Source organism: Lissotriton helveticus, chromosome 2_1 (genome assembly GCF_964261635.1).
Source record: "Lissotriton helveticus chromosome 2_1, aLisHel1.1, whole genome shotgun sequence".
NCBI lineage: Eukaryota > Metazoa > Chordata > Amphibia > Caudata > Salamandridae > Lissotriton > Lissotriton helveticus.
Window position 1 is genome coordinate 250,760,963 of NC_136059.1, and position 16,289 is coordinate 250,777,251.

Sequence of the window (16,289 nt, forward strand, 5' to 3'; positions counted from 1 at the left end):
GCGACCGTATGGCAATATTTAAAATGGACATTTTCAGTTTAGTGCCAAGTTATTTACTAAGCTGAGAGGGATTTTGAGAAAAAAATGTAAAGTGCTTAAGGCATCCATTACTTATAAAAAAAATCTCTAAAAACAAAGAAGGGATTTTATGGGCATTGCAATCTTATTTTAAGACGTTTGTGGCTAAGAGGATGGTGGGGAAGAGATGCTGGGGGAGGAAAACGTGTTCGGAATCTCTAACCTCCCGACACGCTCATTTAAAGTACAGCGCTAAATCTTGGGGTAATGCTGTGTTACATCGCTGCTTTTGTGATGTGTGGTTACTACCCCGGGATTTGCATGAAATACGATGAAAGATGCGGCGTTGATATCGCGCTTGCTGTATTGTATTCATATTACATTTTTCTCTGCTGGTATTCATTCACAAGACTTCGATGACGTTATATGGTATTACCGTATTTCTCCATCTGCAGGAATGGTTGAAATGTACGGTAATGAGCTTACAATGAAATACATCTCTGACATTTCTTCAGTACTCGCTCAGAAGAACATAAGTGTGAAGTACACATGTTTTTTCTCAATAAGCTGTGTTTATAAATTTCTTTGCTTAAAATAAAATATCTTCAAGCTGCCAGCGCACGTCAAAATCGCTTACTGTCCAGCCTCCCACATTACAGTAATCTCTTGTCAAGTCCAAAGCCGGAGTGTTCGGTCAGGTGGGTCAGATCAGGAGAACGAGTGATTAAAGCTCAGCGGGTTGAAGGGGAGCGAGCGGCGACCCATGAGAGCGACTTCTATCCCAGGAGAGAGGTCATGTTTCCCAACGGCTAGGACGGTCGACCTCGAATCTGGGGAACCGGGTTCGAGTCTCGGCAGGGACGCTGAACATCCTGTGATTCTGGGCAAATCACTTAATCTCCCCATGCCTAATAAAATGAATTTGTTCGTCTGTAACGCAACTGGTGCTCATGTAAAATGTTCTGGTAACTTCGGGTGCCGTTCGCGCTATATAAAACAACCCCAAAAAACCGAAACTGTTATAGAAGCATATTAATTATGTTGCTGCAGTAGATGCTTAAGGAATATAAAGGAAATGGCTCATCGAGTCAGTTGACCGTGGACGTTATACTCTGACAACCCATTCTAAAAGGGGCTATAGGGAAAATGTGTTGAAGTATTTTTTTATCCTTGCAGATTTATATAGCGCAAACTCGACCCGAAGGTATTGGAGCACTTTATATGAACACCAGTCATGTTACACAAGGACACATTCATGTTTTTTTTGGGCATGGGGAGATTAAGTGATTTGCCAAGAATCACAGGATGTGGAGTCAACCCCGAGGCTCGAACCTTGGTTTCCCAGCTCCAAAGTCGGCAGCTCTAGCCGTGAGACGACATCCTCTCCCCACGCTGTACCCCTCTTTCCCCACTGGACTGGGCTGGATACCTATGCATTGTATCTAGGTAGCAAATATCGCATTGCAAAACTATTGAGGACAGAAATATCACCAGGGCTCTAAGTGGGCCGGGTCTGAGCACCGGAAGTTTTTTAAAGGGAGGCTTGAAACGGGTCTCTATCAGGCTCTGTTTTGTGCCCTGGCACAGGCGGTCTGTTTTTTTATATATCACAGGTAAATATACATTTAATAACTGAACAAATTACAGAAATTAAGAAATAACACTTTCAATTAAATTACAATAAAAAAGTAACGGTATACTAAATAAATCACTACATATTTAAATAACTAAAATGTAATAATTAGAATGAATACCAATAATGATACAAATTAAAACAGATATATATATTTTATACAATAAGCAAAATAAATATTGAATTCGTTAGAAATAAATAAATACATTACTAAAACTAATGTTTCTCAACAAATAAGGCACAAAAATAAAAGAAAACAAAATAGAATATAAAATGGAAATAAATATGCACTTTAATGTTAAATAACACATATATCTAAATATAAAAAAATGAAAATATAAAATACTTAAATATTAAGATACTACTATAAATAAAATCTTATAAACATGAATTAAAATACATACAACTTGAAAACAAATAGAACAATATTTACAATTCTAATTTCAATACAATCAGCAATTTAAAAAATACTTAAAATCAAACTCTCTACATTAATTCCATTCAATCAAAAACTATGCAAAATACATACATCAAAGAAAACACATTGTACTTCTCAAACTGTAGCCAAAGGGACAGTAAGGAAAGTTATGGAATTTGGAAGAGTCAGATAGACTATTTTCCCTCCAACAGAAACAACAGTAGGGCAAGTGTTGGACTTTGAAGTGATAAAAGTTACTATCCCTAAAGAAAGTGTTGGATTTTGGAGGAGTCACAATTACTATTCCCACTCCAAACTGAGCAACAGTAAGGGAAGTGTTGTACTTTGGAGGGCTCAGATTTACAATTTAAATTCTATACCAGGCAACAATAAAGAAAGTATTGGACTTTGTAAGGGTCAGATTTACTAATCCTGCTCAAAACTAAGCAACAGTAAGGAAAGTGTTGTACTTGGAGTGATAAGATTACCATGCCACTCCAGCATAAGCGACAGTAGGGAGAGTGCTGGACTTTCAAGAGATCAAATGTAGTATTCCCACCACAAACTGAGCAACAGTAGGAAAAGTCTTGGGCTTTGAAGGGATCATGTTTATTATTCTCTATCCAAACAAAGCAGTAGTACAGAAGCTGTTGGACTTCAGAGGGTCAGATTTAATATTCCTTCTTCATTGATATGAAAATCAAGTTAATAACTCGTTTTAATAAAATATTCATAAATTGAACTTCCCACTCAACTCCCCTACAAACTCAATAACACACCAATCAGTAAAATAAATTAAATTTAAATAAAACATAATTCTTTAAATATATTACCGAACGATAAAATAAATAATAAGTATATATACTTAATAATAAAATAACTTATAACGCTAACACTAATATATTACAAAAAAAAAAAAATAGATATTGTATACAACACTAATAAATAAAACAATATTAAATACATTAATATTTTTAGCAAAATACAAAATATATATATTCTTACCTGCAATATTATATCCCATTATATACTGGCATCACTATATTATTTAATGATATTAATGTACAACAATATTTTTACAGTAGTAGTGAAGTCGAACACCATCAGAAAGCTATATTTCTCTATGTGTGCAAGGTATGGGTGATCAACTTTAGACCATCATCAGAACCTTAAACCTCATGGATTAAGAACTTTCAAAGAGTTCATTCTATGAAGTGACATAATTGAGGACAGGAAAACACAGTCTCTTTGTGCTAAGCAGTGATGATTGTGAAGAGATAATATCCCTATTAAAATCATTACTGCTATACTAAGCTCCAGTATGATGGAAGTGCCTATGGAAAAGTTGAAGCAATGCGTGAACAGAGGTGGAGATATCTGCCTTTTATAAGTGATTTAGCAATTTAACGAGATGCGAACAACATTCAGGCTAGTAGTATACTTGAAATCTAATATTTTTTCAGGGATATTTTTCCTGGCTTTGATTTTCTGGGTTAATATTGCAGTTTACATACAATACATAAGCTACATTATCTTCTAAGTGACATTTGTTCACATAGAAATTTACAGCGATACTGTAATCGAGACTGCTGGTCTCAAGTTGAGATTCGATTTATAGTGACAGGTTTGCCTGTCCAGGTATTACGGGGGCCACAAGTCCAGGGCCCTACAGAAGAACTTAAAAGTTAATCTATATTTTGTTGATAGCCAGTTCTATAATACAAGTCCACATGGTATCTTCTCTTTTACTATGAGGCCTAGGCCTTGCTGTGCAGTCTGCATTGGTTGCCGTTGCCTTCAAGTCCATTTCAAGTAGCCTGTCTGCATAACTAGCCAGTACTCATAATGTCATATCTAGAGGACACTGAATATTTCCATGTTATGGTGGAACACGACGAGCAGGAGGAAGTTCATGTATGACATTTTGTTAAACGGATGGTGTTAGAACAGGCAGCTTTTAGGAGGTCCCCCCCCCACCCCACCCCCCCAATATTTTCCCTTCCTCCTCAATGTTTTCTGATCTCGTTTTTGCTGGCCACAGGACTCTGTACACTTTACCACTGCTAACCAGTTCTAAAGTGCCCATGCGCTCTCCTTAAAACATGGTAACATTGGCTTATCCTCAATTGACATATTTAATTGACTTATAAGTCCCTTGTATAGTACCATTACATATTGCCAGGCCCTGTAAATTAAAGGCTACTAGTGGGCCTGCAACATTTGTGCCACCCACTTAAGGTGCCCTTTAAATCATGGTTTAGGCCTGCTGTTGCTGACTGTGTAGGCAGCTTTTAAACTGACATTTTGATCTGGCAAAGTAAATCTTTTGCCAGGCCCAAACTGGCCTTTTTGATACCTTTAACTCACTCTCTAGGGTAGGCTCTGGACAGCCCAGAGGGTAGGGTGAAATATATTTAAAGTGTAGGACGTTTACTTTAAAGTTTTACATGTCCTGGTAGTGAAAAACTCTTACATTTCTTTTTCACTACTGCAAGGCCTACCTCTCCCATAAAGTAACATTGAAGTTACCTTATTACATTCTAGAAGTGTAATTTTCGAATGGGAACAGGTAATCCCTTCATGTTTGGTGTCTGTGGAATCACAATTTAAAATCCTAAATTATAGTGAAGTCAGATTTAAAATTGCAATTATGAAAACGCCACTTTTAGAAAGTTTCGCATTTTCCTGCCTTGGCCATTTAGTGCCTGAAGCTGGTCTCTGGTCACATGACTGGTTGGAGCTGACAGTTGAGCTTTGTGGATTCCTCCTTGACAGCCACACACAATAGGGAGTGTAGGTGTGCCAGGATGGGCCATCACTAGCAGGATGGAAGAGAGTAGCTGGATATTAACCAATTTACACTTGAACAGGCTGTGTCTTACCTCCACATAAAGGGCTGCATACTCCCTGTAGTTCGTTTGAAACCAGGACGGGGTAGGCAGGATGCCTGGGAACTTCAAAGGCAGACCTCTAGAAGCTTCTCCCCTACTTCAAAGGCGCAACTGGTATAAATACTGGACATCAGACACCAGTTATGCAGTACACTTCTGGACTTGTGGATTCTCTGCCAGGAAGGACTCCTATGCTACGGAAAGGACTGCTACTCTGCTGCACTGTTACTCTGAAGAAGTTCCTGCCCTGCTGTGCTGACCTGCTGCACTCTTGCCTGGGAAGGAAGAACTGACCCTGCAACTTCATCTTGAACCAAGGACCCCAGAGTGACTCTAAGAGCTTGGCTGCTGGTCTCCTGATCGGATCCTCAGGGACATAAAAGGCTCCCCAAACAGCTCCTGAACATAGCTGCAGTGAGTTCCTGACCTTCAAGTAGTGCTTTTCGGTTCTTGGACCCTTATTGTGCCTCACGGACGCTGAAATAAAGCTTTTGGCTTTTCACGAACAGTCCATTCACATCGACACTGCGCCGCTCGCACTGTAAATTAGCTTGAGCTGCCTCCAGCCCGTCTCTTCGTACTGCAGCATGGACCGCTCATGGGGAACCATCAATGCGAAGCTCCAGCCCACCTATCTGCGACGCCTGCCCTGCTCTTTGCGCCACGCAGACAGGCTCCCGCGATGGTTGCCTTGCTCCTCGCTGCAGTCTCCAGTCCAAACAGGCCTCTTGGCACAAAACTTGAGACGGTAAAACTTCAGCGGTACTAATCTGAGACTGTATCTGACCTGCATGCCATCATGGTCGTCCTGAACGTTTGACTCTGACCTGGTCCAGTGCGACCTGATAGTTGCAATTTGCGCTTTATGCTTTTAGGCGCTATGTTACACTTTATTATTTGAAAATTCATAACTCCAGTTTTACTGATTGGATTTTTGTTGTTTTAGTCATGTTTTAGTTAAGTTATTACATTTAGCTCTCTATTTTTCCAACCTGGTGCGGGATACATTTTGTGTGGTGTTTTCACAGTTTAACTGTCTGAAGTGTTCCACAAATACTTTACACATTGCCTCTGAATTAAACCTAACTGCTTTTTGCCAAGCCACCAGGGGGGTTGAGCACAGGTTAAATTGGGGTATGCTTGTTCCATGCCCTGAGAAAGTATCTGGTTGCTGCTTGACCAGTTGCTACACCCCAGTCAACCAACAACCCCATTTCTCACAGATAGGATCAGAATAATTGGTTGATCTTATGATAAGGTAGCATTTCGGTCTTGGAAATGTGACATGTATAAATATATGCCTGTTTTGTCTAATGGCATTCCTAACTCCATGAGTAAGGTGTGGAAATACAACATTTTAGAAACCTTCTTTCCAATTTTCCCTTTCGTAAACAAATATTTTTAATAAAAAGTTTCTATTTTTTCTTAAGAAAATGGAAATAATATATATATATATCAGTACACTTTACCATACTGGCTGTACCACCTGGCCTATTCAAGTACAACGCGGTCATTTAGAGCCTGGGGTCGGCCATTGGCCCACATGGTCTAAATGAGCCAGTTGTGTGTTTTCCTGATGTGTGTAGAATCCACTTGGGATTATGGTCCAGCTGCATTTCCAAACAGGACATGTAGCTGTTCACCTCCCCAAGGACATATCCTTGATAACCAGCTCTCATAAAAGGAATTACAAGGATCACCTAAAGTCCACATTTATATTGTGATCAGGCATTTGGACTGGGCTGCTTTTTGGGAATGAGTTATTAAACTTACCCAACCAAGCCACAGCACTTTGAGTTGTTGCATGTAGCCATTATTTATTATGAAGTAAAAAATATAAAATCATAGGCCCGCAGGCTTCTCTGCTTTTATCCAAATTGACCACAACACCCATCAGTAACTATTTCCCTGTCTTTTGTTCACTTGTCACTAATAATCCACACTTCAAGGCACTTTAGTATTTTAAGGGTTAAGTTTGCCTTCAGTAAATACATTTGGCAGATGGGAAGCATCTCGCTTAGGTTGGTCCACTTTGCATCTTGATATTTACCAACCTTGTCTGTATTTTAGGGAGTTGGACTATGCTATGCTACGGCGCCTGGAGAAGAGGATCTTGGTGGACCTCCCCTGTAAAGAAGCACGGCAGGCTATGATCTGGCACTGGCTGCCCCCTTTGAGCAACAGTGGAGTGGAGCTGAGGACTGATCTGGAGTACAGTGTGCTGGGACAGGTATGTATGTATGTATATATGTATGTATGCAGAGCGCTGTACACAGCCAGGGGCCAAGAGTCTGATTAAACATCATTTATAGGGTATAGAGGAGGTGGGACTTCTTCAATCAGTAATGGGTAGGAGGCTTTCCAAGTGGTTGAGATGTAGTGTTTATGTATTTATAAAGTGCAAATCTAGCTTAAAACCTACTTTGTAGTTATTTAAACCCTTCTTTATAGCACAATTTTTAGACTTCACCCGATTCCCAAAAATAATAGAGTATTTATCAAATTCCCAAAATGTCCGTCGCATATGAGGAAAACTCGATTTAAGTGCTTTTTCTTAACTATACGCATAAGAGGTTGCACATGTGTAGGTTTAAGAAAATTCAAGCAATTAAGATGTCAATTAACAGGGTAGTCACAATGTCATGATATTACAGATGATGGCATTGAATATATAATTTCCCATGCACACGCAGCTATACTCTCCTTTGTTGTGTCCCTCACTGTTTTGGGAGTATTTCGGAATGACAGCCATACTTCATTATAAAACAATATGTGATGCCATCATTTAAAGTAACTATTATAAAATGAAAAATTACCAACTACACACTTCTCTAGGTCCTCAAATTTAAGGAAAAACAAACCAGTGATACTCCTAGGTTTGTTGGGTATATTTCATTCGTACCCTTTTATTCTTTTGTTTACATTTTTTTCATTATTTCATGTGTGAAAAGAACACTAGACATTTTGACAGTTTACACATAAATACAATACATTTCTACAACATATATAATATACAAAATTTTAGCATTATATACACAAACAATTCGTATTCGTACAGTGTGTTTACTATTCACACTCCCTTCAAGACAAAGTCACGTTTGGACTAAAGGTTTAAATAAACAACAACTAAATATGAGAAGTTTTTCAAATAGACCATAAATCAATTCCTTGGTCTATTAAACAATAGGTGTCTATTCCCTTTATGTGCCGACGCATTTCAAACCCGATGGTATCACTTCTCAGGTTCTCCTTAGGGCTCTGTCTTTTAAGTTGGTCTAAAAATGTATATAAAACAAAAATAATTTTTGTTTTTAGTTGACTATATTTCATTCGCTCTCCTCCATTAGATCCGGTTGTCGCTATTTTTACCTGTTTTCCAGCTGTCGCCTGTCTGCAGGTTTGTTTTTCACTCAACTAATTGTCTTGGCCTTTGTTCCTATAACCAAAAATGGGACATATTGTCATTCTCTGTGACCCTGACAGTCAGACAGCATCTATGCGCAGGCTACATCTGGACATACCTGGGTGTGTCTGTTTCTCTGTTCTGACACTCTTCACTTTTTTTCTATTTTTTAAATAGCACTCGTCCTTGCATGTTGTTTATGTTCACGACCTGAAAGTGATAACACACTTTTGTAATTCTCTGGTGTATTTAGCTCTAACTCTGTTCCTAACGTTCACCGTACAGAAGGCATACCTGTTTAATTCTGATTCTCCCTCGTGTGCTGCAACAACTGTGCGTTTCTGTCCTCGAGCGGCTGTTTATGCTTCAAACCGTCTTAGAGTTTTCCTGTGCATACAATATTGTTTTTAGTTTAAATGTTTTTAAGATTAAGATTAAGCATGGTAATCTTCCCACTTATGCTGCATCCTACCTGCTTCTGCGGCGATCCGGTGACTTCTGCATCAATCTATGGATGCCACAGCCATCTTGTGATGTGTTTTTCAACATCACCGCGCGTAGCCCTCACCTACGCGATCTGTGGCGGCCATCTTTTAGTGGATAATTGTTTAAAAAGTTTCGTCCTATGTTCTATTGAACATTTTTTCGGAATTTAGCAGTGTTATGCTCGGAATTCTCCTTTTTAAATTCATTTGGTGGACAACCAATTATACAAAGATTAATTCTCGAACTGTTGGATGTATGATCAATCACTCTAGGGTTGTGGTGGCCATTTTTTTGATTAAATATTCACCTTCTTTTGCGCCCACAAAGACACTTTCTATCCCTAGTTTGACAATATCAGCTATTGTTCCTTGTATGCTTTTAACAGGATCTTCGTGGAGTATTCTATACCAAACTTGATTGTCGACCTGTGACCGTGCTTCAGCTAAATATTTGTCTCTTGGCCAGAGGACGACCGCACCGCCTTTGTCGGCCTGCTTGATGACTATTGAGTGATCTTCTTTCAGGTTTTTAAGCGCAGTTCTTTGCCCTTTACTTATGTTTTGTTGAATGTATTTTTTGTTCTTTTCCAATTTGTCTATTGATGACAGCATAATCTGCTCGAAGGCATAGATCTGCTTTGGAATCTTCTGGGTCGGTCACAGGTCGACAAGCATACAAGGAACAATAGTCTATTTTGTTTAGCCCGCAACAGTCAAAAACTATGATGGACTCTGACAAGACCCTGCTACAGAAAGAGGCGTACTTGATATTACAATTTAACAGTGCGCTAACTGGTCTAAATCCGTTATCTGAAATATCATGGCTGTAAAATTACACGAACCGAGAATCTACACACATAAAACCAGAGGGTTAGTAATTACATCAGGTACCAGGAACACACTAAAAGATGGCCACCACAACCCCAGAGTGATTGATTATACATACAACAGTTCGAGAATTAATCTTTGTATAATTGGTTGTATAATTGACTACAAATTTCATCGCGCTAACGGGTGTACTAGGGATGCATTTGTGACAAAGTGTTTTTACATTTGAAAACTTTTAAAACTGTTTGATATTATTATTTCTATTACCGTAATTTGTCGCGCTACTCCCCGGTCCACCGCAGCAATTTTATGCTGTTTGCGTGGAGGGAGGAAAGCGCTAGTATTTCTGGATTGTTCCTTGGTGGGCCGCCATCTTACCAAGGGCGACGGTCTAGTCTCCCCGCACCTCCCTGACTACAAAAGGGCTGGACTTTCATGCGCTCGAGAGATTGACTACAAATTTCATCGCGCTAACGGGTGTACTAGGGATGCATTTGTGACAAAGTGTTTTTACATTTGAAAACTTTTAAAACTGTTTGATATTATTATTTCTATTACCGTAATTTGTGGCGCTACTCCCCGGTCCACCGCAGCAATTTTATGCTGTTTGCGTGGAGGGAGGAAAGCGCTAGTATTTCCGGATTGTTCCTTGGTGGGCTGCCATCTTACCAAGGGCGACGGTCTAGTCTCCCCACACCTCCTAATCTTTAATAGCCTCCACCCCTAGCGCAGCGGTGACGCGCAGCGGTAGCGCCTTAGACGCGCCGAAGAGGCGCCAAAGAGAAGCCAGTCTGCGCCAGTCCGCGTTCAGATGCTTCGGGCTTCGGGGCCAGGCAGAATGGTAGGGCGGCGCATATCATACAGTGCTCCTACGTTGCATGCCTTACGACCCATTTTCAATCCATCTTGTGCTAATTCCGTCCCTCCTTATTTCGCTAACACAGGCTGTAAAACCTGCGATTGGGGTCCTCCTTCTCCCAGCTTAAGCAAACAGCAGTCCTCACACACCATGAAAATGTTTCTCCTTAATTGTCGCTCCCTCCCAAAGCATCATACTGAACTGGCATTATTGATTGAGGAATATAATCCTGAAGCTTTCTTTTTAACTGAGACCTGGCTTCAGTCCCAAAATGATCCTACTGTAGTATGGGCCATTCCTCAAGGCTATACCCTTAAGCGCCTCGATCGCCAGTCAGGTAGGGGTGGAGGATTGGCCATCATCTATAAGGACATTTACAGCTGTCGTGTTACCCCCTCGACTACGTCAACATGTGAGAGTTTATATTTTTCTCTGGACTTTACCCCTACAAGTACCTTTTCTGGAATTCTGGTCTATCGACCACCGGGCTCTTTAGGCGATTTCATCGCCGATATAACAGACCTAGCTGCTAATTCAGTGCTTACTTCAGCCAACTTCACTTTGTTAGGTGATCTAAATTTGCATTTAGATGATCCCCTCGATGTTGCCGCTAATAACCTTCGTTCAAATCTTCTGGCTATTGATCTGAACCAAAAGGGTTTTCAGGCGACACACAATAGGGGTCACCTTTTAGATCATGTTTTTAGCAATCTAAATAACCTATCAGTGGAAACGCCGGTGCCATTACCTTGGTCCGACCACTTTTTAATTCCTCTTACATGGTCTATTAACTCTTTCGTTACCGCTCAAATCCAGGACAGGCATTGGGGTAGGAAATGGAGTGCTCTTTCGCTTCTTAACTGGGAACAGGCTCTCTCTGAACAGCCACCCCGAAAAACCAAGAATCCCGACTCGGCAGTTCTTGATTTTGATAACTGGATCTCCAGTACATTAGATCAGGTTCTCCCAAAGGGCTCTTTGCAAATATTAAAAAGACCTAAAGTTGCTCCATGGTACTCTCCTGCCCTTAGAATGTTGAAACAAGTCTGCCGAAAAGCAGAGAGAGCATGGAGGAAAGATCGCTCTCAGCCTAAGAAATCAGAGTACAGATCGGCAATAAGGCACTACAAGAACGAGATAAAACTTGCTCAAGCTGAGTTCTATTCCAAAATTAATATGGCAGCCAATTCCCCTAGGGAAATTTTTAAAATCGCGAAATCTTTGATATCTCCTCCGTCCGAGAGACTGCCATTAGAGGGTGCACAGGCCTGCTGTGAGGATCTGGCCACTTTCTTCTCTCAGAAGATCCAGGCCATTTATTCCCAACTACCGATAAATGGCGATGGTATATCTTCCCCCTCCATTCTGGACTCAGATTTGCATGTATCCTGCTCATTAGCTACATTTCCACACCTGGATCCCGTTACTTTAGATATTTTGGTCCAGAAGGTTACCTCAGGATCTCCAAACGACCTAGCCCCGCCCCAGACCTTAGCGAAAGTGATTGACGCTATTCGCCCGTTCATGCTGGAGGTTCTCAATACCTCTATCACCTCCAACTCTGTCCCATCAACTTGGAAGTGTGCGATGGTAAGGGCCTTGCTGAAAAAGCTGAACTTGGATTCGAACAATCTATCCAATTTCCGCCCTATCTCGCTGCTTCCGTGGATGAGTAAGCTGTTGGAGAGACATATCAATAAAATATTAGGGGACTATTTAGAGTCCAACAAGCTTTTACAGGTCTCCCAGACAGGGTTCCGTCCTCAGCACGGTACTGAGACCGCCCTTCTGGCAGTTACAGAGGCAGCCAGAGCCATAATGGACCAAGGTGGAAAAACAGCTATCATACTTCTGGACCTCAGTGCCGCGTTCGACACTGTTAACCATGCCACATTATTACATCGTTTGAAGGGCATGGGGGTGTCGGGCGCGGCCCTGATGTGGCTGACCTCTTTTTTAGAGGAACGCTTTTTTCAGGTATTTGAGGGCGAGGTGGCATCATCAAAGCATCCGCTCAGCTGTGGGGTTCCGCAGGGCTCCTCCCTGAGCCCCACACTATTTAATGTTTATATGCAGCCTCTAGAGAAGATAGTCCTTCCCTTCGGTGTGCGGATTGTCACCTACGCAGACGATACCCAACTTGTGTTCTCCTTGGACCACGAGGATGGCTCGTCCAACACCTTGGGCCCTTGTCTGGAGGCTGTTGCTGGGTGGATGCTACTTTCCCACCTCAAACTCAACGGGGAGAAGACCGAGATTATGGTACTAGGTAACCCTTCTCCTACCTCCTTGGCGTCTAATTGGCCTTCGTGTCTCGGTGCCCCCCCTCCTCCTAAAGAGCAGATAAAGAGCCTAGGAATCTGGCTGGATAGAGCGCTGGATTTCTCAGTCCAAGCTACTAAAACTGCCTCCGCATGCGTGGGGCTAATGAAAATGCTCCGGAAAGTGCTCCCCTTACTTCCATTCCAGGCGAGAAGGGTCATGGTACAGGCCCTGATACTCTCTCGCCTGGACTATGGAAATGTTTTATATCTAGGAGCCTCGGCAACAGTGACTAAAAAACTCCAAGTCACTCAAAATTGTGCCGCGCGTCTATTGTTTAACATCCCTCGCTGGCAGTCAGCGAGGACTGCCCTAAAAGAGCTTCATTGGCTCCCAGTGGCTGCCAGAACACAATTCAAGGCCATGTGCATTTTGCACAAATCTTTTCATCAAACTGGTCCGGCAGTGCTGTACCCTTTAGTATTGCCTTATGCACCGTCTAGAACCCTTCGTTCGGCTTCACTGCATTTGGCAACTAAGTCAAAAATTAAGAAAGCCCGGTGGGGTGGCCGCTCTTTCACTCACACAGCGGCAAAGCTATGGAACTCCCTGCCTTTAACCCTCAGACAAAACAACAACCTAATGTCATTTAGGAGAGATTTAAAAACTTACCTGTTTTCAAAGGCGTACTAATCTACCCTGCATCCGGACACAGTAATCAGTCTATAGCGCTGCGAGGCCTCCGGGTGGTTATGCGCTATATAAGTGCAATTTTTCATTTCATTTCATTTCATTGTCCACCAAATTATTTTAAAAAGGAGAATTACGAGCATAACACTGCTAAATTCAGAAGAAATGTTTAATAGAACATAGGACGAAACTTATTAAACAATTATCCACTAAAAGATGGCCGCCCAGATCGCGTAGGTGAGGGCTACGCGCGGCGATGTTGAAAAACACATCACAAGATGGCTGTGGCATCCATAGATTGATGCAGCAGTCACCGGATCGCCGCAGAAGCAGGTAGGATGCGGCATAAGTGGGAAGATTACCATGCTTAGTCTTAATCTTAAAAACATTTAAACTAAAAACGATCTTCTATGCACAGGAAAACTCTAAGACGGTTTGAAGCATAAACAGCCGCTCGAGGACAGAAACGCACATGGTGGTATATAAATAAATAATACCGGATCTAGGTTTGACTGGACATAGCAATAACAGATAGCTCAATAAATAAGAGTCAAGATTCGAGGTAGTAGGAGTTTGCAGGTTTAATACAGCGTAAAGGACAGGAACAGGACAACCTGCACGGGAACAGGATGGACAGCGCTGCCGGGGGCAGGATCAGAATCGGCGTAACATTTAATAACAGTGCACCAATATATATACTAAAACAGTTACATTACAATGAATTACAGTAGGCGGAGCAGTGGGTGTGGTCAATAGCAGTCGCGAAAGATAAGGGTGAAAGTGGGTGTAACAGGGGCGTATACATAGACATGTGATGCAAACGTAACAGAATATGTCATAAATGGGGCGGAAACATGGAGGGGGCTACCTAAGGAGCCGGGACCTCTAACCTAATGGTGCGCGCAAACTGACAATGACGTGTTACTAGGAGAAGCTGGGGGCTATGAACTCTGTGCTAGGAGCAGAGACTGAAGTCTGGAGAGTCAGGGCGACATGTACCTAAACAGTATCTAGTATCTGATGTTTAGAGAACATGTTGATAGAATCCAAAAGTTATCGGGGTAAAGGCTAACAGACTCTAAGAATGGTGCATGCATTACTCTACATGTAGTGCGTGATGAAGAATATTAAATGACCATTAAATGCAGTATTTCTCTTACATGGAGACGTAAAGGCTAGACAATGACGGAAACTATTGATGCGATTCAGTAGCTTAGGAATGCAGAGAAGGAGGACTGGACTGATAACTAGAATCATAACATACTCTTGGCAGACTAGCAGGCAGAGCCAGGCCGAGCCGGGCACTGTGAGGCAGGAAGTAAGTGAAGGGTCGAGGATACAGGTGGGGGCTGTATCGCTCCTCAGCGAGGACTCAGAAGACAGGAGCTGAATCTGGTGTCCGGGCCCTTTTGAGGCCTAGAAACGGGGACTTTACAATAAAATAACGTGCACACTGAGAAACGTGGCAACGTAACTTTACATAGGCCTGATACTCGTAGCTTTCACGAGAACTGGAAACTGGCATACTAGTGATGGACACAACTGTAATTGCGTCTTTAATCAAACATGGGGGATACATATGCATATTTAATCATGCACACATAACATAAGATGGAGGACACGTAGGGACACAGAACATGGCAAAATTTACTTTTCCACATTCCCTCCTTGTCACTACGTTTCCATCAGGAAACATCAATATTCATGATACCATCTATCATTTCATACAGTATCATTTGCTCGTCTCGAATTCTCTTGGAACGGGATTTAGGACGGGACTCGGGACTAGGAATACAAGATGTAGCACAAATGCCGCAAATCGCAGGGCCACATTGTAAACAGAGGCAGCAACTGAATATGATCGCTGCAATACCCAGAAATGACAATACTTTCCATCCCCAGGCGGAAATTATATTCCAGAACCAACCGGACCATGTCCAGGTGCCTGGATCTTGGTGTAACATATGGGCAATGTTATGGAGTCTGGTTATAGCTGAATAAACAGACGGCGCGTTATTAGGAATGAAAATGCAGCAACTAGATCCGATGACTCTACATGCCCCGCCCCTATCGGCCAGTATGACGTCAAGGACGAGACGATTCTGGAGCACGACAATTCTCATAAAGGATTGTTCTTCGGTTAAGTTACCTAGAGCAGAAGTAGTCTCAATCACTACTGCTTCAAGTGTTCTGGTTAATCTACGTATCAGTTTACTATTCACGACGGTACCTAAGTAGGGGAAGACACCTTTATTGATATCTATGTATTGTTCTAGAGCAGTTTCAGTATAATCGACAATCGGGAGGTTTCTCTTGTGTCTAGTATGTACTAGGTGGGAATTCCTATGATAGTCAGGTGGGGCTAGGAAAACTGGTGGCAGTAGGAAGGCAATGTAACATGTACCATCCCAATCAAGGGGCAGACGAACATATGCGGTCTGACCACAAACAAAATAAGAATGACGTGAAGCTTTGAAAATAGATTTCCTACTGTCACTATACTTGACAATAGTAGTACAATCACTATGGCCTACATGTATGGAACCATTATTTCGGACACATAATTCACCTTTGACTGGTAATACTGACATAACAGGTAAGTCTGGAGTAGAATCAGACTGAACATTCAGGACCATAAAATTCGAAGAATAATTACCCAAATTATAAACTTCATTTTCTAGATCCAACCCTGTTCTGTGGGGAAGACCTTGCTTGTCTGGGAAACATGTACTGTTCAGAAAAGACATATCTGTTAAGGATGACGTTAACGTGGACCATGCTCCACACGAACCATTATGTGAA

General features: G+C 41.7%; 1 protein-coding gene across 1 annotated transcript in view; it reads left to right on the plus strand.

Moving 5' to 3' along the window:
• The window catches only part of KATNAL2 (katanin catalytic subunit A1 like 2), a 291,910-nt gene that overhangs the window by 229,207 nt on the left and 46,414 nt on the right, over window positions 1–16,289 (plus strand). Inside the window, exon 14 of the mRNA XM_078677255.1 lies at window positions 7,031–7,190. Coding sequence (XP_078533381.1) covers window positions 7,031–7,190 — 160 coding nt within the window. The remainder of the gene's footprint in view (window positions 1–7,030; window positions 7,191–16,289) is intronic.